Below are 27870 nucleotides of genomic sequence, written 5' to 3' on the forward strand. Positions count from 1 at the left end.
GTATTTACCATTTCAAAAGGCCATGTCAAATAACCAGCAAGATGTAAAATGTACATGGACACTAAAGCAACTTTCACACTCAGTGTTGCCCTCTTTAGATAATGTTTCAACATATACCCATCAGAAAGAGTAAGAATAAACAGCTAAAATGTCATTGGTTTGCGAGGCTTTTTAAAGAACTTGCAAACAGATATAATTTTTTTTAAAGGTCATATCTAAAATGGAATCATAAGTTAAAAGATCTTATGTAATGAAACCTTTACTTTTTTTTTTTTCTCTGCCTCCTGGTACAGTAAAGCATTAGTTTGCCAACTAAAAAAACCCAAAAAACATCACTTTGGATACATGCCACGGAGGCTGCTAATGATCCCAAAGTCTGGCATGCTTCCACAACTGATCATAGAGGGCTTGGCATTAGTTTTGCTGTACTCCTTTATTTGTACTGGTAGATCTTGATACAGTGGTGCATGCTATCTGAGACCACTAGCAGCCCACTGGGTAGTAGCGCCAGCCCCCGAGGACTGCTCAGTCCCTCAGTAACTACAACACGGCCTGTCCCTTCAGGTGGGTAGAGGACCACCCGATGCTGTACTGCCCAGTCTGCGACCAGCACTGCTCCTTCCTTGTCAATGCAGAGACCCCAGGGGCTGGTGAGGACAGGCCCCATGGCAGAACAAACCCCCAGGATGCGTAGGGTGTTCCAGTCTGGGCCCAGAACCTTCACACAGGCCTCTCGACCAGTCTCACTACCTCTCTCACAGACTGCCACCAGGCCAGAGTGTAGGCAGGATGTCACTAGGTAGGGCCTGTGGAATCCAGTTACTACTGTTCGCTCAACCCTCAGTCCAGTTTTGGGCTCAAGCTTCATGGCAATTAAGGTGCCCTTACGAATATCAGTGACTAGGAACTCGTCCTTTAGTGTCACCGTCACTCCCCTGGGTGCTTCCAGCTCATCTCGTGGCAAACCTGCAATGGAGGGTGCTCCTCCATAGGTCTGGAGGAGTCGTCCATGTCGATTAAAGATGTGGAGGGCTCTCTCAGCTGCACAGCTCAGGGCAATGAGACCTTTGGTATTAACAGCTACATCAAAGTAATTTCGGCAACGTCTCAGTGAGCCTCCTTGTTCATTATTTTGAGCAGCCACCTGCTGAAGAACATTGCCACACTGATCAGTCACCTGCACCCGAGCATTGCCACAGTCCACCAGAAAGAGCTGACCCTGAGATGTAGCATGGATACCACTTGGCAACGTAAGGTCTGCACGTCCTGAGCCCTGCTTACCAAATTGGCGGACAAGATGCACTTGCACTGGTGCCAGTTGCTCAGAATCCTCCTCAAGCTCCGGTAAGATTGCTTCATTTTTTTCACCCCAAAATTTGACTCCATCCTTAGGCTTCTGACTAGCGCCTGTGTGGTGGCTTGGTCTATCTTGAGATGAACCATCTATGAAAGACATGGAGACTGAACGAGAAACTCCCCATGGATGTTTTGATTGCTGATGGATGTCTTTTAGAGAATGATTCCCAGGACTGGGGCAGGATAATGTCCGTGATGCTGGGTGATTCCTCTGGGGTGAAGAACTTGAGAGTGAGGACTTTTGATCCCTGTAGGCCCTCCACATACTTGGCTGCTGTTGCTCAGTGACAAACGGTTGACTGAAGTGAAAAAGGTCAGCACTGGACCTGGACAGACGGGATTTCTGTGTGGTGTAGTTTCTGGGAGAGTTGACAATAAAAGTATATCCAGAGTCTACACTCTCAGCAGGAGATGGAGCACGGTGGCATGCATGGTCATTGGAGGATGTGCTTAGATAAGGACGGTCATGTGACAACAAATCCTGGCAACTGTGGCTAGAGAGAGTATCCTTAAGGCTCTGGGGGGATGCTAGTCTGCCATACCTAAATCTGGATGCTCCCCTGAAGGACTTTTGTTGGTTCCTGTCCACAATTGCCTTTGAATCATCATAGTCAAAACTGTGGGTGAATTGGCTTCTCTGGTGCTGATAACTTCGCTCTGGAGATGGAGATAAATCTCGTGGCTTCCTGGCTCCATGTGAGGCTAGTAGACGGGTCTGTCCATTTCTTCGATACACAAAATCTTCTACTTCTGACTCCCCATTGCAAAGTAATGCTGGAACAGCCAGGAATAGCTCATCTCCTTTAGATTCAGATATAGGTGATTCACACTCTTCTTCCTGTGATGAATCGTGTTCACTGGGGATTTGCTTTGGGGTCCAGCATCGCATTAGTGGTGAGGATGGTTTTACCTCTTCTCCAGATTCCTCATCACTACGGGTTGACAGTCTAATCTTTCGCACAATCCTCTGGCTCCCACAGCTATTCAAAGAGCTGAAACTCTGGTCTTGTCCCAGGCCTGCTCCATCAGGGGTGCTCCTGCCTTCTCCTGAATCTGCCCGATTCTTACACTGCTCCCTGCTGGCATGAAGGGAACACAGCTGTCCCTGTGGCCCACAGCCACCAATTGGAAAATCAAGACTGTGGTCTTGCACCTTGATTTCTCCAAAGGTGACAGCATTGGGTTGGGCACTGGGCTTGAAAGAAACACGCTTGAGAGCAAGTGAGATCTCCCATGGATGAAGCAGCTCAGCCACACCCCTGAGAAGAAAATCACGTGTTGGGCCCACCTCATCCCGGTTCTTGCTGCCCTCTGCATTTCGTTCATTCGTTTTTTTAATTTGCTCCCGTAACTGAGCAATTTTATGCAGGCGCTTCTCTACCAGTGCCTGCCCGACTCTGACGGCTGCTGCGTTATCCCGTTGCACCTGTTCCAGCCTGCACTGCAGGTCCCGGTGGTCTTGCCCTACTCTCTCTACCAGGCGGCGCTCCTCCCTTTGGGCTCCCAGCAGGGCTCGCTCTACACCTCGGGCCACAGCCTGGGCCTCGGCAACCTGCTGCTCCCGTAGCTGCCTGAGCTCCATCTCGCTGCTTGCCAAGTTGCACAGGGCCTGTGTAGCCCAACAGGGTAAAGAAAGGGAGGGAGTCACGGAGGATGCTTTTTGCTCTTCCACAACTTCTGTGTCAGCTCGCCCCAACGGGCTGAGTGGGGGCAGGGGAGAGGTACTAGAGGAGGCTTTGCTGCTCACTGAAGATATCATTGCTGTACTGACTAAAGGAGCCTGAGTGGGAAAGAATGGCTGCGAGACTGATGTGGGATGCAGTGGTTCCTAATGACAAGGTCTTCTGCTGCTAGGGACCTGCGTAGAACAGCAAATGAAGACATAAAAGAGGAAAAACGTTTGACATTATAAATCCGATCATTAGACATAATCAGGGCTTTAAAAGACCTATGCTGACAAGGTGCTCACATTAGAAAATGGCATATTGAGTAATCTCAGTCTTATTTTTGCCTTCAACTCATACTGACATTATACCTATCATCCCATTTAGGTAAATCTATGATTTGTCTATGTGATTCATAAAATAAAGTGGGCACCCAGAAATATTGTTTGTTTGTAAAGAAAGAAAAAAAAAGGATTTTCAGTTTTAAAAGCTTCTTTTGATCATACAACCCTAAATTACTCAGTTAAATAATTTGGTTATGATGTACTCAGGTCCATAGACAGGAAATTCTCAGATTGTTTGGAAACACTATCTGATTTTAGTTATTTCTAATTCATTCAAAAAATTCTCTGTAAAGTTGACCACTAACTGATGCTAAGTACATCATATTGCCAATCGCCATTTGGGCATCTAGTAGGTTTCTTGGACATATTAACACGTCTCATTGAGTTGTATTGACCCTATTCACTACACTGAGAATGGCAAACCTAGAATGACATGCTTCTGGAATTTGATACAGTGAAGAGCAGTCAGTGTACAAAACTGACAGGGCAAAAAGGCTAGAGGAGAGAAGGCGTGACAGATAGTGACCTGAGCACCAGAGGACACGAAAATGGAGAACTGATAATGTTTTGAGAAAAAAGAAAGTCATGACAGAGAGGCTGCAGGGATAGAGTTGGTGGAGGAAATAGGGGGGGGGGGGGGGTGTAACAAAAGGACATGAAGAGAGGAGGGGCAAAAAGAATAGAGAGAAATGCAAGATGGAGAGAAGCCTACAGTATTTCTGGCACTGAGGACTTCATTAGCATTTCAAATGCTGACAGGCAGGCAGAGGAAGAAGAGGGAGACTGCATGTGTGTGGGAGAGAAAGTCAGTCTTAAAAGGTAGCGTGTCATTTCTAAGCCAGCACGCACGCAAACACACACACTTCCTGTCTCAGCTCTCTCATATCACTTGCGTGTGACGTTGCACATTAGCATGGAGGTTTAATATTTCATTCATGAACTAAGTAGCTAACTAAGTGAAGGCGATGGGCAGACAGAGAGAGGGAACGAGACCACAGAGAGAAGTCATCCACACCGTCACAACACCTCGTAGAATCGTACACCTTATGCATTCGAACTCACAAGCTTGCTGATAGTTATTGTTACACCAGTGGACTTGGAGATAATAAAATAAAGGCAGCACTCCATGCCTGTTATTGTGATATTGCTGCACTCTGCAAAGAGGACACTCAGAGGAGGTGGAGGAGTGTTCTAATAGAGCTCATCTAACAACCACAGCAGGAACGAATGGCTGTCATGCTGTTGAAGGCTGGAACTGTCATATTATCCAAACACTGATTGACTGGGAATGCATGGCAGGTTATTTGATATACACCATAGAACACTGGTGTGTGTGTGCGTGAGTTCAGTCTCAAAGGATATTAGGTATCCTCTCATCTTACATTCTACATTATAAATGAGTTTATATTGCGGTTTATATTGCGAGAGATGTAAACATTTCTTTATTAGCTTTGGAGGAGAGGACAAAAATCTGTTATTATGAAAAAAATAATTTTAATCAATCAGAGACAAATGCATTAGACAAGGGAATGAAAAAATTAATGAATTTCTACACCTGTATTAATAGTTTATAGGCTTAACCTCTGTTAACGATACAGTGCACTTCACATCCACTCTAGTAATTTTGCTGCAGCATCATCAGTGCACACTGAAGCACAGTATAGATGATTCTGCCCCTTCATGCTCAGTACTAAGAACCTTTTAAGTTAAAAACCTTTTAAGTTAACTTTCACAGCCAGCTAAATATACCAGTACTTCTTCAGGCATGTACAATAGTGTGCACCGTCACACTGAACACCATTAGTTTAAGTGAAAGTGATGATAAATGGAGAGTCTTACCTGTGCTTGCAGCACCTGGGCATCAAACACCTGTTACACTGCAGCTCTCTAACCCCTTCTCTTTTCCACAGTAGTACAGCGGTAGTTCATCTTTGTTGCTAGGCGACTGCAAAGCCAGCAAGCCAGCTCCAGTTTACTGGCCTAGTTTTAGAACTTGTGGTTGTAATCGATGACCTACCACTAACCTTTAAATAGCATTTGAGAACATATAAATAAATAAATAAAGTGAACAGAACATTCTTAAGAGGTCAGTGCAAAAATGTATATTGAGAGAAACACATATGTAATAATATAAAATGGTTCATTCTCCCACAAATCCTGAAGCCTTTTTTTTTTTTTTTTTTGCACAGGACCTCTGAAACATCCTGTTTTTCTGGAAACTTTGTGTTCGTCAACACAGTTTTGAAATCTCTTACTACAGTACGCTGCAGTCACCTCTAATATTCTTCTAATTTATACACAAAATATATATAGACTGGTACTTAAAGTATTTGGGCCCATCTAAGTGGTATGGCCTATTTGTAAATGGTAGTGTCAAAGAAAATTACAAGAAAAGAAATCTGATTTAACTGCCCATATTAACAATTTTATGATTTAAAAAAAAATGATTTTTAGCTGTTCAGAGTTGGTTTTCTTTCATGAAGATGTGCTTAAATTCTATAGACCAGAACAGTATGGGATGGTCTCTATGACAGGGATTTTTGCATCAGTGATTCTATTTTCCACAGAGTGGAAAACCACTTTTCCTCTCTGCACATTTCACTCAGAACAAATATCAGACTTTTCTTGCTTGTTGAGTACAGGAGCTGTTAGCCCAAACATCTTAAAAATGGAAACTGCTGACAAGATCTGGCAGTGTGTAAGGAGCAAGGTGAGTCTCAGACAGCATGAATGCATTCTCAGTCATTGTAGGCACATGCACTCACTCCCCACATTTGCAAATCGTATGTCCAGGAGACCAAGAGTATGTTCCATTTCTCCAAAGAAGTGTAAACGACCAGATTCCTCTCTCTCTCTCCCTCCCTCCAGGTGTTCTCCAAGCTATTTGGCCCCAGATTGACTGCTGTATCCAACCTTCAGGATGCACATCTGTTCTACCCGCTGTGTGAGTTAGACAAACGAGTGGAGCATTCCCTGCGGATGTGAAAGGTCCGCAGTCTTTTCCCCTTATGGCCCCTCCTTGACCTCATAGATGACCCCAGTGACCCATCCATGGCCTCTGATGCAAGCGATGGCCTGCAGAGGGAGGAGCCAGTCCACTGTGACTTCCTACATGAAGTTTCTTGATGGGGTCGGGTGCACACGGGTACAGGTGAAAAGCCACTCTAACCAGCTATTTACGCAATTTCTTTCCTTCTGAGGCTCATCATATTCTGCTCTAATGTACCTGCTTCAGCTAATGAAGGCCCATGTAACAGGTGTGCTAAAGCAGAGAAAAAAAATATAACCCATTAAAAAAACAAATTCCCCATCACCATCACACTATAACAAGCTACAAATTAAAAGTAGTGCTTGCTTCCTATGAAGCACTAATAACACCCTTCACCCATGCTTCCTCCAGGTGATGGACGTCTAGGAGTCTCAGGCATTTCCCATGGCCCCGAGGAAGATGCTGTCTCTGAGGCGCAGTCTGCCATGGCTCAACTCCGTGCCGAGGCTCTACCTGCTCAGTGAGGTCTCCTGCTCCTCCACCAGTAGGCTGCAACTGCTGGGAGGGGAAGGGTGTGCAGAGCAGCGCCTGGGGCCCAACACACCGTTGGCCTTTACTTGTCTGAGGCTCTCCGTCTCTCCCTCTGGCCTGGGCGAAGTGCACAGTGGTTGTGAAGGTAACTACCCACACCCCCAGGCCTGCTGGGCCAACTACAGATCGGCAGAGTACAGCAACCTGGTGGAAGGAGATGCGTCTGCGCCAGGAGCCATGAACTTGCTCTGTTTGGTAAGCAGTGGGGAGATTCAAACAGTACCACAGTAGATGCTTCTTTTTAAGTGTCATGACTGTACCAAACTGTAGATGCTGTAGCTATAGACAATAACCCTTTAGTCTTTTTCTTCCTTTATTCAGCTGCCAGTGTTTCAGTGGTCGGTGACTAGCCTTCTCCTTTCCCTCTCTCAGTAAGCTAAGGATTTGTGCTTTTCGATACAGAAAGCAACAAAGCACATGTGGGCGTTGCTTCCGTTGTCTCTATGGATTCTACACCCACTAGTAGATGTTACCTTCGCCATCTTTTTAATCTTCTGATTTATGTTAATAAATGCAGAGTTCACGGGGTGGGCAGAGCACAAGTCCCAATCAGGCTTTTAAGCACACGATCCTTGCTCTCTTAGTGTTCTGCTTCTGTATTGCCCACTGGCTTTTTTTACCCCAAAAAGCAGTCCGGGACTGCCCCCCTCCTGCAGTACTGCAGAATGCATATAAAATCAGGCCATTCTGATTGGTGCCTGGAAACCATGCGCCGGTCTGGAGTCATATGCACACAGAGCGAAAGAGAACAGCAGAAGTAAATTCAGTAGTGCTAATTCCCTTTCCAGTCATCCATTCCAAGAAAAAGCTGCATAGACTATAGGATATTGCAAAGACCGTTAGAGAAAAAGGGCCAATGCAGGATTAGAGTACTGTTTGGTGGGGTGGCCCTTCAAGTGCGATACCCCTGTACATTTTTATACCTCCTCTCTCCGGCACCATTCTTCCTGTCTCACCCCTCTGCCCTGCCTCTGCCAAGCTCAGCCACGCACCTGCCCAGCGGGGTGGAGGAACAGCGGCAGGAACAAGCCCAGAGCTCCTCATGGTACAGACAGGAACACGACTACTCAGAGGAGGACCTACTGCTACCAGACGAGGACAGCTGAGTGGGAGTAAAGAGGTTGGTGTGGAGGGGGGGTGACGGATGAAAAAATAAAACAAAAGCGAAGGGCCTATTAGAAGGGAATTTAAAACACAGAGGAGCATTACCATTAACAAACAGGATGGGAGATGGGGAAGGGGCTGTGTTCATTGCATAAACTTGAATAAAGTGTGCTGTATTCCACAGAATCATGGTACACGACACCACACTAATATCTGGTTTGTCAGTATTTCACGTGGTAAAGGAGACTTTCACACATCAAAGCACAGAAATGTGTCCCCATATAAACACACGAAAAGCAGGCAAAAGTGGCAAGTACAATATGCTTAAATAAAGACCAAGACATCATAGGTATTGCTAGGTAAAGCATTTATAAATTAATAAAAACCATTCCCTTTTAGTGTTTCACAGGTTCTACCCCAAATTTAACCGTTGATTCCCCCTTCATTCAGATCAGCTGTACTCCTCAATATTTTAATTATAGAAAAATATTTCTGGCAACATTCATAACTTTGCATGTGTTTCCATACAGTCTTGTGGATTATCGAAGAGAAGGGTGGTGAACTTCTCCATAGCACATTGAAATGATAGTGTGTTCACAAATGCTGAACCGTTGCAGCCTCAGATGCAGGACAGGAGCAGATTTGCATAGATAAATGAGCCACAAACACATCATCATCATCATCAACTTCACTCAAGAAAAGAAGCCAATGAGTAATAAATCAAGAACAAAAAAAATTCAGAACATGAGAATGTTATACTTACGGATTTGCACACGTGCGCACACACACACACACACACACACACACAAATTTCCCAATGTCCCACTGTAAACAAATGCATTTGCTAAAATTCATTCATTCATTCAAAGCTTCATGAATCAAAAATAAAATGTCAGTTTTTGAATAGCACACAGCACTCTCCTACAGCCATAAGCCAGTAAAACATCACATCATCTCTGGCCTGTAAACTGCTTAAAGTTAGCAGTGGCTCTCCTGCTGTTGTTCCCACACCAGCTCATCAGTAAAGTCTCCTTTCACAATACAATTAAACCACAACTAGTGGAATAACATCACTCTGACAAGATTAAAACCACAAAGCATTTAGCTCCTGTCTTCAATGGGAGACCAGACTGTGAGCCTGCAGTCCTACTGTGAACATCTTTAAAGCCATTTATAAGACAGTACAATACACATTCCAGTTATATGGCCAAAGAAACATGGCTAAAACCTCATGGTGGTTCAAGTTGAGCCTTTTTTGTACTACGTATTTTAACATGGTTATGTTTTAACATGGTTATGTTACAAATGCGAAACCTGACGTTATGGTGCTTTAAGCATACAAGTGAAAGGATGGAGAAAAACTGCAAATAAAAGTGACGAACAGTGCACTGCACACCAACACGCAGATGAGCTGCAGGCCAAGCAAGCAGCTCTGACCAGAGCGAATGAGAATACAGCCAGTCTGCTGAGAACAGGCTGATGGATGGCTCATGGATCGTTAAGAGGCGCTAACAAAACAACAGCCTTTACGCTTAGTTAGGAATTACATTATTACTTTTTCCCTTTCATCCCCTGTGATTATTTTTATCTATCGATATAAAGGAAATATGATTCAATTTCCAAGGAAAATGTCTGCTTAAAGCAGAATTGTCATCTCTTCATTCACAGGCTCAATTACATGGTCATGTGATTTGGTTTACAGAATAATGCACACGCCAACTAGCTTACAGAAATAAGAAGGTAAGTGAGGTGTGTGACGTATTGTCTCTATGGCTATGTAAGAAAAAAAAAAATGTACCAAACAATAACAATTAACAAAAAAAATAAATGATAGATGAAACACACATACTCTCACATATGCAGTCCTTCTTCAATGAATACTAAAGTGTCAAAAGTGTCTTGGCAATAAACAACAAAAAGAAATTCTAATTCAGCCAAACCACTGTGTGGTGACAGCGTTTTCTCCTCCCTGTATTTAAGCACACGGTGATCTCACACGCAATGCTTCACATACTGCCTCTTGCAACACTGAGATGGCTTCTGTTTCTATGAACTTGACACGTCCCCTACAGAGGCTGGGATCGTCCCAAAATCTGGCTGCGCTGGCCACAAAACCTACCAGCAGCAAAGAGAACTAGCCCCGAGCACTCGCTCAGGGGACTGAGATGGAGGACCTGTGAAGTACCATTGCATTTCCAGCACACACGTGGAGTGCTCCTGCCCTATGGAGCGGCTCATTTTCAAGGCATTCTCTTGTTGGCATTTCTTCAAACTCACTGAGGAACAAAATATTTGGAGGGTGCAAATCAATAATGTGGCTTGTGTGGATGTGGTATGCTGTTAGGGAAGAGGGGCAAACCTTGACCCACTCCTTCATCCCTCCTCCTCTGGTATTGTCTATGGCATTGGCCTCTAAGGTCATGTGTCTAGAAACAGATGCGTGGTCTTAAGATTTCTGACACGGATTGGCCAATCCTGCCTTTAGCTTCACCCCCCAACTTCTTATCCTAGAAGGTCACAATTGGCACACAGATCTGCAGTGGTCTGGACAGACCCTAAACCAGATCACACTGCACACTACGCCTCCCGAGCTGTACAGAACAGACAGTGAGATCAACATTCCTATCATATACTATGCATTTTTACCGGGCTGCATGTGCACTCAATTAATAAGACTAGAAATCTACACTTATGTAAACTCTCACTGTGGCAGCACGCACACGCACACACGCCACATCAAAGTTGCAATGAGGGGGCTACTGACAATAGCTAACAGGCCGTTTCTCCTCACTAATGGTGGAACAGATTTTCCTATGCAAAAGGGGTAAAAATGGACATTTCACTAAAACTGTGCATGGCATTCAAACTAGCTCACACCCACCTTGATTTAAAAATTATTTCTACTTGGGCAATTCTAAAAATTCTAAAATTTATTGATACTTAAAGGAAAGGGGCTGCATCACAAACTAAATACTGATTTTTCACATTCTGACATGTGGCCATTTACCCCAGACACCTTGACTCTGTGACCCGTAGTTTTTATTTTTTATTTTATTTAAGTTTAAAGATCAAGCTCCTATTAAAGCTCTTAAGGCTTGAGGCTCACAAAAAGGATGAGAGTATTGTGAAATTATGAAAATAATTTCCCCATATAAATATACACAATTGTATAATAAACCTGTGATCTTTGTGAGACTTTGATTGCACAGGATAACAAAAAAACAAAAACAAAACCAGACCAAAAAAACAAACCCAACCAACCAACCAATCGCACACTCAGGCTGTGGGCTGAGGGGCCTGGGGTACACAGCATTTTACCTCTCATGTAAAAAATCAATATGTAGTTAAAGAACACCGAACCTTTCCTTTAGGGAGTGCTTGTGTACAGCTGAACCTCCATGTTAAAGGATACAGGTTCCTCTGAGTGTGCAGAGTAAAAACAATATACACATTTATTTTATATAGATTATATACAAGATTTATATGCAACTTTCTAAAGCTTTACCAATAATCCCTTTACATATCATGTACACTAAAATGTACAGTAAAAAAGCCATTATAAACATGGAGATCACACCAATCTCCCCTCAGACACGTACTTCCTTTATCCTCAAATAAAGTCCACAAACAAATCATAGATTCCTATGAAGGGGGAGAAAAACAAAGAAAAGAAAAGAAAAGAAAATCAATGGATGTTAGTCACATGACGGGCATCCTGCGTGCATGACACAGCGGGGCGACCGGGCACAGCTGGTCCTGTGCGCCTCCACTCCACCCCCTCACTCCTCCGTGCCCTGGCTAGGTGGGAAGGGCATGGCCACGGCGTGCTCCTGCGCCAGAGCCGCCAGCTCTTTGAGGAACTCGGAGAAGATGACGGCGCAGTACACGGTGTTCTTCACGCGCAGCGCCTCCGCCTGCTTCTCCAGGCTGGATGCCCCGCTGGCCGCCACCGCGCCCCGGAACAAGGCGCTGTGCAGGGACTGGCCGCCGTCTCTCACGTGAGCCAGGGCGGCCTGGGCGGCGTGCCGTGCCCGTGTCGGGCTGCTGGTGTGCCTCAGGATCAGGTCGCCCAGAGACGGCTTCCGACTCTTCACTGATACAAGAGGAGAAAAGCAGCGCTAAGGTATCAAATCAGAGTCCGGTTCCGTGGGGGCGCATGCATCACGGAGCAAGCAGAAGACCGATAACTTGGTCTCTGGATGGACATGATTTAAGCTTATTAGTCAGCATTTCTATGTCTTCATTATCTGGAGCACCGTGACTAAACGAATGAACCAACCAAGCATGACCACACACACACACACACACACACACGTTCTCCTCTCTCACTAACCCAGAGAGTCTGACCGGCGGAGAGGCGGCACCCCCACAGGAGGGTCTGTCCAGTCGAGTTTGCCTCGAGCCACCAGGAAGCGGCGAGCCTTCCTCAGCATGGTAGGAAAGTCCTCGTGCATCGCAGCAAACGCCTCAATACGGTTCTTCACAGAGCCAAGCACCTGAGGAAAAGCAAGGAGAAGATGGTAATTACTGACATCAGACTACAGGAGTAAAAACGGAGTGCAGAGTACAGACTTAAACATCAGGCTGATAAACAGCAGTTCTGACTGCACTGTTTTACAAAATACAGCAGTGTTGTTTGTAATGCAAACACACAAATGCTCAAAAAGGATTCCCGTCAAAATTATACATAGATTAGGAAAAAAAGAAAACAAGTGACTTTGAAAATAGATGAAAAATAAATGCAGCATCCACTAGAGGGAAACAAAAAACAAAAAATGACACATCTCTAATCACTAAACTAGACCTGAAGTGAGTGAGGCTGCAGATTCACTGGGTAAAGCTACACAGCGTATGAAGCAAGGTGAGAATTTCACAAGCACAGTACAGGCATTTAAAATGATCCGATATCGATTTCCAAAAGCACCATGGGTGCATGAAACATGTTTAGGTGTTATTCAACAAACAGTGGACTGTTTAGTCTCTATGGCTATGGCCATGTTTAGTCATGATCCATCTCATGTTTAAATAATTAATAATAATAATAATAATAATAATAATAAATAATAATAATAATAATAATAATATCAAGTTTTTGTTGTAGTTAGGTAAACTCATGCCAACCAGCTACAAACCCTGACATACTTGATTTATCCACAATAACCTGTAAAGTCTGTCACATTTTTGGCTCTGAGGGGTTATGGCGTCAGGCGGTTGGTTTTAGCTCTGTCCAGCAGCTGTGCTGTGCGGCTGACTAAAGCAGCTCTGCTCTCTTGTGCAACCTTTACCTGTATGAGAGACTTGACGCTAGGCTGGAACACCATGTTCGTGTTGAGGAGGAAGGAGCGCAGAAGAGGCTGAGGGTAGCAGGACAGCTGGAACACGATGCCCGTCAGCAGGATGTTCACGTAGAGCGAATTCTGCAACATGCTCTCCAGCTTTGAAAAGAGCACCGTCATGAAAGGACCTGCAGACACAGCACCACGAGCAGAAGGGTTATGTTCTCGATGGCGGCCTCTCCTGGAATTTTTTTCCCCAAGCACTGCATGCCCAGAGCCCTTACCTATGTAGGGCTGTGTGAGAGGCTGTGCCGGGGGGCGCGCCGGGCTGAACGTCCCTGCAGAGCCATCAGACTTGGGCTCTCCTGCTCCCTGTTCACTCTCCGGCGGAGGACACTCCTCATCCATCCGGTGTGGGCCAGGGGAGGTGGGCACAGAATCCTGGCCGAGCTCCTCGGCACTGTGCGAGTGAGCCCTCCTCCCCCTCACGCGCTCCTCAAGCTCTCTGAGCTCCTGGTGGAAAGCCTCGATGCTGATGCCGTGGCCGTTGGAGTCTCCTAGCTCGGACCGGTCGGGCTCGGATGGTGCCTGCTCCAACAGCTCCTCGATCAGGCTCTCGACTGACTCCAGAGCCTGGCTGCCGCCCGCTGCCACAGACGCGTCGCTGGGTTTCGGGGCTGGGAGGGACCTGCAGTTCAACGTCTGGCTGGAGGGCTGGAGGCTGGGTGAGCATGTCTGTGCTTGTGGAAGCAGATTGGATTTCACCTGAGATGGAGCTGGTTTCTTTGCAGAGCTAACATGGAAGTCGCCGTATCCTCCCTCTAAGGCAAGACTGGACTCAGTAGAACCCATCATACCCACCCCACCATTCGGCCCCGGTTCTCCGCTGACGTCTGCATCTCTCTTCACCTTCTTCACCTCCATCCCACCATCTGGCGTGTCCACGCACTCGTTCGCCTGTCCAGTGCCATTATAGAGTGCTTGATGGGGGACTGCATGGTGGAGTGGACCTGTAGGTTCGGCTGTCCCCAAAGGGACCTCGGTGACTGACGACGACGAGGACGATGACGAAGGCTGCAGAGGGACGGAGCTGGGCAGCAGACTGCGTTTCTTGCTGCGGGGCGTGAGACTGATGCAGTTCTTGCTGATGGTGATGTCCCACTCGCCACTGTTGCGGTCCGAGCTGCTCCACTCGGCCCGCGCCGCTGCCACCGCTGCTGCCCTCTGCTGGGCGGGGTCTGCAAGTACACTGCGCTGTGAGGAGAAGTGCTCGGGCACCATGCTGAGAGACGGGGTTGACGTGGGCGGCGGTGGTGGAGGAGGTACCGAGCTCGGGGACGGATTGTCACCATCGTAAGGGGCTGACCAGTCCCGACAGGCCCAGGAGCAGAGCTCGATGCCCCGACGGGCGTCCCGAAGGTACTCCAGGTAGCCAGATTCGACTTCTGAAGGGTCTGGCGGCTGGTGCATGGGGCTGCTGGGGGGCAGGGGAGCACTGTTGCGGGGGGAGGAGGGAGCGCTCTCGGGGCCAGGGGCAGAGGACAGGGGGCCCGTGACCCCGGTGCTCTGCTGGCGAATGAACAGCGCCAAGCGGGACGGGGTGCTGGGCTTGGCATGAACCGGAGACTCAGAATTTGGGCTGCCCAGCACTATGGAGAAAAGAGGACAGATAGATCATCCAATAATGATTTCACCAAAGCAAAATGAACAGTTGCACAACACATTCATACACAACCGTAAGAGAGACCTGATACATTATAGAAAATACTCCTGGGCTGGCCTTCCATGAGCTCGTATGTAGTAACGTACACACCCTTGCCCCAGAAGGCAGGTTCCTCCTCCCTGTCACTAGTGGCCGCTGTGGTGGTTCGGCAGCACTCGGGGATGAGAGACAGGAACTTGTCAGCCGATTTACCGTAGAGGTCCGTCTCTCTTACTGCACGCCGCTGACTCAGCATCACATGCGTACAGGGCAGCAGATACCTGCAAGGAAGCGGCAACTTTAAAGGCACACGCCACATCACGGAGCACTTCCAGAACCAAAAAAAAAAAAAAAAAAAAAAAGCAAATGACTGGCACAGACGCACACCTGAGGACGAGCTGGAGCATGAGGTCTTCACAGTTGAAGGAGAGCAGAGTCTTGAAGAGACTGAGCGAGACCATGCACAGCTACAGAGCGATACAAGCGAAGAGAGTTACTAGGCACAGTCACCCGTCAGAGCTACATGAAACCACTGCCTCATCTCCAAGGCTAAACAAAAACAGGTATATGAGGAACAGGTCCTACAGCATCTAACAGCTACGGAAACCCCGTAAAAGCATGAGGGGCATGGGGCATGGCCATTCAAACGGACTGACCCGCAGGCAAAGGGGGTAAGGAGAATGGACATTCCCCTCAGACTGATTCAACAGGAAACAGGGGGGACGGGGGTTTTACCCTCAGACTGACCCGAGAGTTGCTGCTGATGCGTGTGAGCAGCGTGTGGAGGATCGTGTCATTGTCGTGGCGATGCAACAGGATGAAGCGGAGGAAGGTCTTGACGAGGGACTTCTCTGTAACACTGCGCAGGAACAGGTCCAGGTAGGCAGTGCTTGCGATCATCTCATCCACAGACGACTGCAGAGACAGGAAGGAAGCGAGTGGAGGGGTGGAGGTAGGGTGTCGATCGGAGTGAAGCACGGAAATGGTGCAGGACACAGAGTGATTAAGAGAGAACAGGAGTCTATGACAGTTAATATTGCATTCTATTGTAATGGCATGTCACTGGTGCTATTACAATAACCGCAGCCCATCAGGAGCACTGCTTATCCATGATGTAGAATAATTAAAAAGCACAATGCAACATACAACAGTATGTTCTTATACATTGTAAATCTTTTACATGTTCTAATGCATTCATCCTTATACATAGCTGGACGTCCAGTACTAAAAGGCATCCGATTGGCTCACCTTGTGCAGGGCGGGACCCACGACAGGTACCAGGAAGCCATTGTGGAGGTAGTCGAGGAGCTGGCAGCGCACCAGCGGGTGGGCCACCTGCACCACCGCATTGCAGAACTCCAGGCTGTTCATGAACACCACCAGAGAAGACACACCCATCCAGTCCTCCCTGCGCAGGGCGTGCCAGTCATCACCATGCACCTCGATCTTCCGTGGCAGAGAGGAGTACAGGGCGCTCAGGCCTGTCGCCAGTACCTTGGGACGGGCATGTGGACGAGCTTAGAGAAGATGCACTTCTAGGCATCAGCATCGATCCCTGTATTTTTATCAGTATTCTATTTCATTGCTATCTTGGACTCCAACCTACTCTACTGGTTAGAATGTATTCCAGGAGTAAATGACAAAGCTCTTTTGTAAGTCGTTCTGGATAAGAGTGTTTGTTAAATGCTGTAAATGTAAATCATGTCCAGTTCACACAGCAGCGTTTGACATATGTCCATTTCACAAATATAAACTTTTCTATCAGCAATTTATAAAGTGACTGAAGCTGCATTTCACCTTGTCTAATCTGGCTCTTACAAGAATACAAAAGTGGTAATAAAAAACCTAATTCAAATTTTTAGTAAGTTACTTTTATAGCACAATAATGTGGAACAAATAAAACATGTCAGCAAGCTAAAAAAAAAAAAAAAAAGAACAATGAATTAGAACCAAGAAAAAGCAAGACTGAGAAACAGAGGCCACAGGCAACATAAAGGAAGGGCAGTGCTGTAATACACAGATGTCCAAGAAGACACCTCTAGCTGTTCCTATTAAGTAGGTTAAATAAAAGCTCACGTGCATTGTTCATTATTAGCATGTCATCTGTTCCCATTGCTTGCCAAGTTTAGGTTTCTCAGTGTATATCGATTGTTGGTCATCGGTGGCTCTGTATTATGTGTTTATGTTGTGCTGTGTAGGCTAGTCTGTGCAGCAGGTGGTTTCAAAGCTGCAGCTGAGCGGAACTGCTGTGTTGGATATCTTTTATTACCTGAATAGCTTTTTCGTGCAGCTGAGATCAAAGTGACTCCCACCAGTGCAGTGCTGTTTTATCAGGCCAGTGACAGATGGCCACCACTTTTGACATCAACCACACATGCCAGGGCCACATACACCAGCAGTCAGGCCATTTCACCAAGAAATAGAGGTCAATGTAATATTACGACTATCACTACTACCACCACCCTAAAACTTCCCTTTCACTCTCTCTCTCTCTCACACACACACACAAACACGCGCACGCGCACTGCACTCTTACTGGGCAGAAGTAGGAGTTCTCGGTGATGTATCGGGCTACGGCATGGTTGCTGGCGGACGTGGCCATGACGAGGAGCAGGGCGTCCCGGGCTTGCTGGCCCAGACCTCCGTCTCGGTGGATGAAGGGCACCAGCAGAGAGAAGATGAGCAGGTTAGTGGGGCCCTGCTGCACCGCCCCGCATCTGAACAGCAGCTCCAGCACGGCAGGCTGTCTCGACATGCACACACACACCTAAAGACGCACCCACATGTGAAGAACAGAGCCACGAACAGTCACATACATTTTGATCCAACAAAGGAGGAACGATACTTTAAAAGAAGGTCCTATCTCAGGACAGAAGCCAGAAATTAGAGTTAACCATATTCATCTCTGTAAAAGCACCCCGTGCCCCCCCCCTCCCAAAAAAACAAGCAAACAAAAAAAGCTTTGCAAAACATTGTGTCCTATTACTACTTTTAACGATGATGACAGCCTGAGGCGCCGCCCACACAGCCTGACCTGGTTGAGAAGCAGGACGAGACTGGCCTCCAGGCTGGGCGGGCAGCCGAGCTGCGGGTCGGCGCAGGCTCCCAGCAGGCCGAGCAGTGGCTGCAGCACGGCACTGTGCTGCAGCAGGGGCTGCTGCGACCGGCCGATCAGCATCTCGAACAGCTTGAGCAGCGCCGTCTGGCTGTCCGGGTCCAGGCCACGCCGCACATGCCACTGCACCAAGCGCTGCAGGACGTTCTCGGACACCACCAGCTCCAAGATGGGGCCCATCGCTGTGAGGGAGACACCGTCATTAAGGCAAGGCCGAGGAGCTTTGCTCAGCCTGCTGCTTCCTGCTGTTCATGAACAATTCAGTGATAAGTTCAAGGTTCCTCGCAAGCTGTCTGTTTTAAATTCTTCTTCTTCTTCTTTTAAGTTAAAAATGTTTCCCCCCCCCCTCAAAAAACTGAGGTAGGGCCAGATCTCTTAGTTATGTTGACAACGCTTGTTTTACAGAGAAAAGGGACCGAAAATAAGGATGTGAATTGGGTATGTTCCTTCAATAATCTGAGAGTTGAGACAAATTCAGAGAAAATGCTTATCTGAGAAACAACCTGAGAAATTTGAAGACTTTTGTTCAAAGACATTCTTTAAGAGGTCCTCACTGGACACTTCATATAATGTTTAAATGTGTCACAAACACAGTTTGGCCAACAAGATGTCTGCCATGTTGAAGTGAAAGGTTATTTTTAAACCTGGTGTATCACTGTCGCCCCCTGCTGGTTTCTCTTCTGCCAGCAGACACAGCATCTGATCTGTGTGATTCCTCACTGCAGTCAGATCATCAGCTCCGCCAGCCACTGAGTCCCTCTGCTCCAGTACCCACGACACCTGTTTGTGTATGTGTATGCATGTGCATTTGTGTGTGTGTTTGTGTATGTGTATGAGAAAGTGAGGCAGAAACAGTGAAAAAGGGAGACGCATGCATGCACACACCTTCGATATAACTACAGATCCCTTGCAAACATCATCAAAAAACAACAAAAATGAACATTTTCTGAGCAGTTTTTCTGAGCAGTCCACCCTGCCATTCCATAAATTTCCTGGAATGTCACATGACAAGATACACTTCAAGTTTGGTTTATTTGTCACATACATAGTCATACACAGTATAACTCGCAGTGAAATGGTTGAGAGTGCTCTGTCCAAACTGAGGAAAAAGAAAAACAGGGGTTTTTGAGCATGGGTCTCACTAGTGGTTTCGCTTTTCTGAGATGCACTCAGCACACATTCATATGAGCAGATCACCAATTCCTGCCAGTGGCACTGAGCATGTGTTTCAGTGCAACATATTGCAGAACCATGGACAGGGCCACACATGTGCATAGCAGTTCTCGTTCTCCTTCTCGTTCTCTCTCTCTCTCTCTCTCTCGCCACACCACGACAATCCAGCGTGGATTGAATTACTGATACACTGAAACAGAAGCCAGCAGGAATGCATAGGCTAGTCTCTGGCCTGGAGCAACCCCCCCCCCCAAATCGATCTGTAGCTGTTCAAAACCTGTGTGAGGGAGTATTGATTTGCTCTGGCTGACATCCCCATTGCAAGCAATTCAGCAGTGAGCACTCTACACAGTGACACACTGGGACTGTGTGTGTGTTCTCACCTGTCTCCAGTGATTCTCGAACACCATCAAGCACGTCTCAGGGTCGGCTGTGCACGGGCTGGCAGAGGCTGCACTCCGATTGGTCCGTCCGTCCGTGCCCCTGGGAGTTATGCGACTTAGCCAGCTCATCTTAGCTTCAAAGTTCATGAGGCAGGGGTTGCCGGAGGACAGAGGGGGAGAGGTCAGAGGAAGGGAAGAGAGGAAGAGGAGGAGGAAGAGAGGAGAGGAGAGGAGAGGGAGAGAGGGGAAGGGAAAGCCCGGGCTAGAGGAGAAGAGCCAACAAGCAAGAGAGGACACAGGCGCACTAGAGAGAAGCGGAGAGGCTAAGGCATGAAAAAGGGACACAATCCTTCTGGTGCCTGCAGCGATGGTGGGGGTTGTCACGGTAACGTGGCGGTCAGCATGAGGTGGGATGAAAACTGGTCAGCAATGTCATCCGGTCTGCAGCCGGCACCACTCCATACCGAGGCAGTCACACACACCTGGGGCGAAGGAGAGAGGGAGAGAGAGAGAGAGAGAGAGAGAGAGAGAGAGAGAGAGAGAGAGAGAGAGAGAGAGAGAGAGAGAGAAGGAAAGAGGGAGGGGGAGAGAGAGAGAGTGCATGAGAAAGCGAGTGCGCAAGTCAGTGATGACACATAATACACACCTGCACACAAACAGCAGCAGAATCAATCAGCAGAGTAAGATGAACACCAACCCTCCCGAACAGTAGATATGCCACATCCCCGTCTGTGCTGATCAAAGCTCATCCACTGCCCCAAATCCCTTCATCTGCTCCTCAAAATGTACTCTCCCTGTCCACTGAAATATGACAATATAGGAGCCCCAGTTCCATTCTACACAGACATACCCTGTTTGCTATAGTATATGCTATAGCGCCACTCCCAAATATACAACCACATTTCATGCACACAAGCACCTTCAACATATAACTAGACACCTTGCCTTCATCAAAAAAACAACTTGCATATAATGAATACAAAAATAAATGCACTTTTTGAACCATGAGCACTCAACCTTGCCAATCCAAAAACTTCACATGATAGACATACCATTCTTCCCAAAACAAGCGCCCAGTGACACCGTCATGGAGTAAGGGTGCCGCACACACAGAGGGCATAAACGGCGCTAACGCGCTGAGCCAATGATCCAATACACGAAAACTATGTCAACAGACATGACAACTGACCTTCAGCTGAGTAAACCAAACTCTTCTAGTCCCAGTGTGGTTTGTCCTTCAGGCCACCACTGGTGCGACACTTGTAAAATAATGATGGAGGATTTCTGGAAGACATTAATAAACATGTTTTGTCTTTTCTTTCTTTCCTTTTTTTTCATGACACCGTGATGTCATGAAAATGGCATCTGAAGTGACCATTAAAACATGCTGGAACATTCTAAAGCCAGTGCCAACAATCTCTGAAAGAAGATTAGCACCTTACAGATATGTGCGGTCATGTTGCCACACAAGCAAGAGACATGGTCTGGCTATGTGCAACAGTCCACAGAAAACGTCCTGGATTTGGGATGCTCCACACCGGCTAGTGGAGACACAGAAAAATAAGCGCAAGATTATTGAGTCTGCTCAAATTACCTGACCGGGAATGATTACAGCCATCTATTGTATGACAACACTGTGTACTGTATTATAATTACTGCTCATGACCTAGATCATTTCTGCTTAACTTTTCATTTCTATTAGCTACTATTCAGTACTTTTCAAGTAAAAAGGTCAAACAAAATGCAATGTTTAAACATGTCCATACAAAACATACAAGTACTCTCTAAGACATCACAGGTGTACACAATGAAGTCGCATTTCCTGTCCCGATACAACTGGCCCAACCTTTGGACCCAGCACACTTCAATGTCTATTTCAAGTTGTACCTGCATGTTACTAAGTTCAACACAAGTAAATGATAAAGAGGTGGAAGACTTTTCAGAAACCAGTGTGGTTTCTCTGAATGTCCTGCTGAATGTCCTGTTAAATCAGAAGAATATTTAATAGTCAGTCCTACATAGCTGTAACCAGTAATGTGACTACTGAATTAAAACTGAGAAAGTAAACAGGTGTTTCCTATTCCAAATTATTTCAAAGTTACTTGTTACAGCATTTTTTGTTTTACCACCACGTCCTACTGGAAACGCAGCAGTATGAAGGTGCTGAAGCAGTACAACTATTAAACAGAGCAGTGTGCAGCTTAGCTGCTTAGTAAGTCATACATACAAGACAGTGGAAGGAGACCCTGAAGTCTTCTACATTACATTTACATTCACGGCATTTGGCAGATGCTCTTATTCAGAGCGACTTACAAAAGAGCTTCGTCATTTACGCATAGATTGAATGCATCTTAGCCAGAACAGTATGTTAGAGTCCAAGATACCAATGAACTAGAATACTGTTAAAATACAGGGATCAATGCTGATGCCTAGAAGTGCAAAAACACGTCTAAGCTCCTTCACAGACAACAATAGGTACAATAAGTACAGGTGTTCCAGTTATTCAGGATTAAAGTGCATCCTCTGTGAGATGCAAGGACTTCAGCCTATCCAGAAAGTCACTACGGCTTTAATGTTTTTTCATTTTTTTTAAGAGAGGCAGCCTTTGTCCAAACTAGCAGTAAACCTTGTGCCTGTCAAAGAACGTCTTGTGGTTCTAGAACTCTTCTGGACATCGATTTTGACATCTCCATTCTTGCAATTAATGTTTTGTTAATGGTGGTAAACAAACAGACAAACAAACAAACAAAACATTGTGTCAGTGGCAGTCTAGATTCTCTCATTATTCAGACAGTGTGTTGATTTGGACTGAGACTAGATGAATATAAGGTCATGTGGTTCACACTTTTTCCTTTTCATAAACTAGGGATATAGAAATATTCTGGGCTGACAATGGTAATACTTCCATGACCTGCCCAGTAGACCTTCTGTAGAAACTTGGAACTTAGAATTCATCAGTCCCATAATGAATGGAATTAAGGCAGAGTGTCAGCATTTTATGCAAAAGTTCAAAGCGGGGGGGAGGGGTTAGAAATCTATCATTATTCTGATAAATTCACAATATACTTTTCTGACCACATCATAGGTAACATTAGCAATTCTAGAGTCTTGACCAGCTGCATGTTTAATACAAGTATCGTAATATTACATATTACAATATTTCAGTAGTAGTGTGGAAAATTCCCTAAGAATACATGTTAACAAAGGAACTTAACATTTGGTCTCAAGTTATCTTGTGAAGGACACCTTGTGCATGTTTTTGTAGTAGCACCTCATTAACACCACTCTTACTGCTGGTTTTTCATTTTTTAAGGCAAAGCAGGTCAAATTCATTAACTAATTGTAATAGCAGACTCCAATAACACTCTTTTCAAGGGGTCATCAAGCTAGACTGATTATTACATAAGTCTTGTTTCACTATTAGCCTGTGATGTAGAAGCCCTTCATGCATAAATTCAGGTGGTTTTAGACTTCACAGGAAGACATCGTCAGATGTTAGCCTACAGTTCTGTTCACCCCTAAGATAAACGTTGCTCCAGTAGTTTTGTGGAGAAACATCCAGGCAGTCTAAAGTGGATTCCTCAGTGGTTATTTCTCCAGTTCTCTTAAACTCAAAAGCACAAGCCATCTGAACCAAATATTAGTCAAGTATACTTATACTGATGTAGTGCCAGTATCATTTATGGAAATGAGGTATACCTACTGGCCTGTCAAAACTATCACTATCATAACATTTGCAATGATATTTTGTTATCCTACATCTTGACCGTTGTTGCTTATCTCAGAGTGTCTCACAAAAAGAGAAGAAGATGTACAGGCCATTTAAATAAATACAGATATCTAGAGTGGTGTACTATAAACAGAAACTTTCTTGGAGAATCCACTCTGCTCAGTGACATATAGGCCAGAGAAGAACACTTGTCCCCCTGAGTTACAAACAGGAATTTCTTTATTGACCCATACAACCACAACCCCAGAATAACATCATGTGCGCATCACAGCTCAAGGACCTCATTTGCATGCTTTATTTAAGTCAAAACTCTCACAGACGTATGTCTAGACCATAACAAAATATTAATACAGTGCCTCACCAAAAAGTAATACATTTCAATAGTGATGCATGAATTTCAATCAAGTTAAAGGCTTTATTTCCCAGAGAATTCTGTCTTTCTGGAGTCACAAACTCTTAATAACCTTACCCTATTAACATACCTACAATGAAGTATAACCATAATTATGGAAATTTAACAAGTTGATTATTATCTACTAATGACAATAGCAAATTAATATTTCAGCAGTAGTTAATAATTAAGCACTGGTAGCTTAGTGGTTAAGGTAATTGGCTTGTAAATGGAAGGTTGCTGGTTCAACACCCACCACTGCCAAGTTGCCACTACTGGGCCACTGATCAAAACCCTTAACCCTCAATTGCTCAGGTTGTAATCAGTCATAATTGTAAGTCACTTTGGATAAAAGGGTCAGCTAAATTCCATAAATGTAATGTAATCTTAATATTTCCAGTGCCTACAAAGAAAACATCGGCAGTAGCTGCTGACATGAGACAAGTATACAAAGACAGAATTGTAGAACACAAAAATACTGTAAGACAATCCTCTCTGTTGCAAACTCTCCAATCTCCGAATCCAACATTTAGGCTAATGAAACAATCAAGTGGGCGGCACTCACCTTACTGTGTAACAAAGGAGATTGTCTTCACTCCTTTTTTGCACAGCATACAGCGTTATGATTTGACTCTAAATAATTCAACCACCTTCCTCGCACCAGCAGGTTTAAGCGCTCCTCACTCAGTAAGGTTGCATCAGTGAAAGTGCCCTCTAACGATGTTTCACAAGCAGTTTTGTGCAGTGGGATGGGGGTTAAAACCGTGGACCACAGAAGTGAAGAAAGACGAACAAAGAAAGATGCGGCACTGGTGCAGTTAGGACACTGCCTGGAGGAGCTGAACTGCGTTTCAGTGCAACATTACCAAGAGGTCACCATTCCAAACAAGCCTTTATCCTTCAAAAATGGTGTAACATATTGTGCACTGCTGTTTCACTGACGCGAGACAATAACAAAACTGCTTTCACAAAAGGCACCAAAAATATCTAAAAAGGTGTAACGGATTAGTAGGAATTGTCATTACTATCGAGTTTCAAACCACCACCAGCCCCATTTCACACTTGCACTTCTAAATTCATGTACCACACCACAGACAATAAACCAACACCCTTCAAACAACACCTACAAACGGATACGACGGCACAGCAGCTAAGGCAAAACCGTACACAAGTTTTTGGCATGAACTTTAATTTTGTCAGGTTACTGAGGTGCAGAATGATAAGTAGTATGTTAACACACACACTATGCCAAAATAAAGAAACTTCCATCAGTTTAAAAAAAAAAAACAGACTTACTAAAGCAGTCTAAAAATCCTATGAGCTACAGAGAACAGCAGATAAAAAATGAAACCATGACAAAGTAAAAGGTTAGCAATGTCATATTAAACAGACCAAGTGATCCACGCTTGCTTACCTCAGCTGTTTTATGTGGACAATCACGCTGAAATGACACTGCAAATAGGCCTTTGTGCGCCGTTTGTGAGAAATCCAGAAACAGAGAAGGAGCTCTTCCTCACAAAGTCATTTCCGCCCTCAGGTCACAATGAATCATTAGCCAGGTGTCTGACTAACCTGCCCAATGATAAGAGTAGGTCACTGCAGAATCTTCCATTTCTCACCACTGTGTGACAGAGTTCAAGTACAAGATCCCCAGGCACAGAGCAGGGGGGCTCACTGTCAAGAAAGGTCACAGGAAACAATGCGGAGTCTTGGGGTTACATGCTTGTCATGAAAGGTTAGGCTATTTTCTGCAAGTGGCCTGCTTTAGGCACACTGCACAGTGGCAGGAAAGAAGAACAGACTTCCATCAGTCTCGTTTACATCAAACAACATTCCCTCACGCCTCTACTCTGCTTTCCACTCAGCAAACATTGTATAATGAAGTCGAAGTTGCTCACAACAATTGACCCCATAATTAAGGAAATGGAAGGGAAGCGTAGAGGGCAAAGTTACGATAGGACAAGAAGCCCACTGAATTATGACTGGAAAATAGGAGCTTCTGGTAAAATGTGCCAAGTTAGAGGTGAGAGAGAGAGAGAGAGAGAGAGAGAGAGAGAGAGAGAGAGAGAGAGAGAGAGAGAGAGAGAGAACACTTTTCACATTCCTTGAGTCAGTAAGTGATCAAAGTTCAGTCAGCATGACACCAACATGAGTTCAACAATACAGCATAGCTGCAAAAGGAAAAATTACAACAATTTTACAACAATTACAATTGGTCTGTGTGTGTAAGTTAATGATAGATGGCGCTAGAGCAGCCATGGCTTCACAGTATGGTTTTGGTTTCAGAGCATTATATCCATACATGGCTTTATGACACAGTCATTACGCTCCACAAGCAGCCCAGCCCATCATGAATGGCAGTATCCCAAATATGACTCACTGAGCCCAGCTCTCAGTGCTTCACTGTGTATGTGTGATAAGATGCAAAATGACCAAAAACAAAAACATAAGCAACTGGAAGAGTGATGACTGATGAGACAAAAAGGAAAAACAGCAAGAGGCAGAGAGAGTGAGAAATGCACAGCAGACAGAGTTACGGAGTTGACCAGTCTCCCCTTAGACAGTGTGAATGACACACTGAAGGGGGGGGGCTTGCATTAATTTCTTCTCCTTCACCTGCTTATGCAGATGGAATCTGACAGGTTCAAAGGGAGAGGAAAATGGTTTGGAAACGGTTTGCCTCTGTACAGACAGGACTAGAACCTGTTTCCTGCTCTATGGGCTTGAAACCTATTCGGAAGATCCGTCCTCCAGCTATTAAGAACTGAGTGCAAGTGTATTCATCGGCCATCAAGTGACAGTCGGCTGTACCCTCGCTATCTTGCCCACGTGTGTCAAACGCAGAATCCAAAATGACATTAACAAGCACGGACTCTTATGAACCAGTCCAAGTCGCACAAGAACATTGGCAAGGGCGTGACTTCAGTATAACCTTGTCTGAGATTTGTTGACAACGGGAAGAATACAATGACAAGTTTATGAAAACTTAACTGATGTGGTTTGAACAAACACCTGGAAGAATGTAAGTGCTAAATAAAAAAAAACAAGCACTTAGCTAACTAGCTAGGTTGACAAGCTAGTTCGCATAGCCCAATTACTTTTGAAAACCCACTGGGATAGCTGGTCAGTAGCCAGCTAGCCATGTTAGCCAGCTAGCTAGAGAAGCACACACATCTGCTTCTCCGGTCAAGGAATAGCCAATTCGGCGGTCTGACAGCCACCTAGTAGAGGGTACACAAACAGCCTTCGACCTAGCTCGCTTTCTAGCTACGCGTGTTATTATCAGTCATCTGGAAATGAAACTGCTCTGCAGTGGGAACAAGTAAACATTAGCTTTCATCTAACCAGCAGCGGCATTAATCATCGTGTCCAGCCCTGTAGCCTAGCTAACGCTAGCTAACCTAGCCAACGTTACAGCGCCCTGCTGCTTTCAAACATCTCCAATCGCAGTTGTGAATCGCTGGATAGCTAAAGAACAAAACGTGAACAAGTCTCGCCGCTCAAATAAATAAAGGCTACACTTAGTTAACCAGCTAGCGCGCTGTGGTGTTTGGAAATGACCAGAAAACGTACAGCTCCCCCGTAATAATCTGTGCAGTAGCTACTCACCTCACTGATCCGTCGCTCCGTTTTCCTCGGCAACGATTTTCAAGGAGCAACCGCTAGCGAGCGTTAGCCTAGCTCGCTGGCTAACTCCACAGCGACCAAACGGCTCCCAGTTCCTCAGTGTCAGCTGAACACCGGGTAACAACGTGAAAGGGCAGCACCCACAGACGGCTGGACCACGCTCCGGCACACCGTGAGGACTCTTTATTTTTTTGGTTTGTTTTCACTTTTTCCCTCCCCTCAAGTATCCGGACCGTCCCCCATCGTCAGATCTCTGCTCTCGCACTCTCCCACCGCGCAGCCATCTTCTGCCTAGAATTCCACAGGCACACGCCCACGCGCAAGGGACGTTATGACGCCAAAAAAAGCCGCTACTCGTGCACATGCTCATGCACCGAGCAGCGGGCGAGAGCTCTGTAACCAAACGCGGCCACCTCGTGGGGAAG

The 27870-nt window shown here is 45.7% G+C and overlaps 1 protein-coding gene and 1 long non-coding RNA gene across 6 annotated transcripts; one reads left to right on the forward strand and one right to left on the reverse strand.

Moving 5' to 3' along the window:
• The first annotated feature begins 5869 nt into the window (after nt 1-5869).
• On the forward strand, nt 5870-8281 carry LOC145659254 (uncharacterized). The gene is made up of 3 exons (XR_014125253.1): nt 5870-6308; nt 6396-6515; nt 6765-8281. It is a non-coding gene; the product is annotated as an uncharacterized LOC145659254 (long non-coding RNA).
• A 117-nt stretch (nt 8282-8398) lies between these two features.
• fhip1b (FHF complex subunit HOOK interacting protein 1B) lies at nt 8399-27751 on the reverse strand. 5 transcript variants are annotated; one of them, XM_081720555.1, is made up of 15 exons: nt 27428-27751; nt 21140-21238; nt 20887-20981; nt 19698-20179; nt 18786-18921; nt 18061-18323; nt 17563-17793; nt 16275-16520; nt 15774-15941; nt 15414-15493; nt 15138-15307; nt 13609-14973; nt 13334-13512; nt 12382-12544; nt 8399-12141 (listed from the first exon to the last, which is right to left on the reverse strand). In XM_081720555.1, the coding sequence occupies exons 4-15, from the start codon at nt 19842-19844 to the stop codon at nt 11828-11830; spliced, it is 3462 nt and encodes a 1153-aa protein (XP_081576681.1). In that variant the 5' UTR covers nt 19845-20179; nt 20887-20981; nt 21140-21238; nt 27428-27751; the 3' UTR covers nt 8399-11827. The 5 variants fall into 5 exon arrangements, with proteins under 5 accessions (XP_081576681.1, XP_081576682.1, XP_081576683.1 ...); XM_081720556.1 differs by lacking the exon at nt 27428-27751 and adding an exon at nt 25233-25449; XM_081720557.1 differs by lacking the exon at nt 21140-21238.
• Between the last annotated feature and the right edge of the window lie 119 nt (nt 27752-27870).

Source organism: Electrophorus electricus, chromosome 9 (genome assembly GCF_041902795.1).
Source record: "Electrophorus electricus isolate QZ-2024a chromosome 9, ASM4190279v1, whole genome shotgun sequence".
NCBI lineage: Eukaryota > Metazoa > Chordata > Actinopteri > Gymnotiformes > Gymnotidae > Electrophorus > Electrophorus electricus.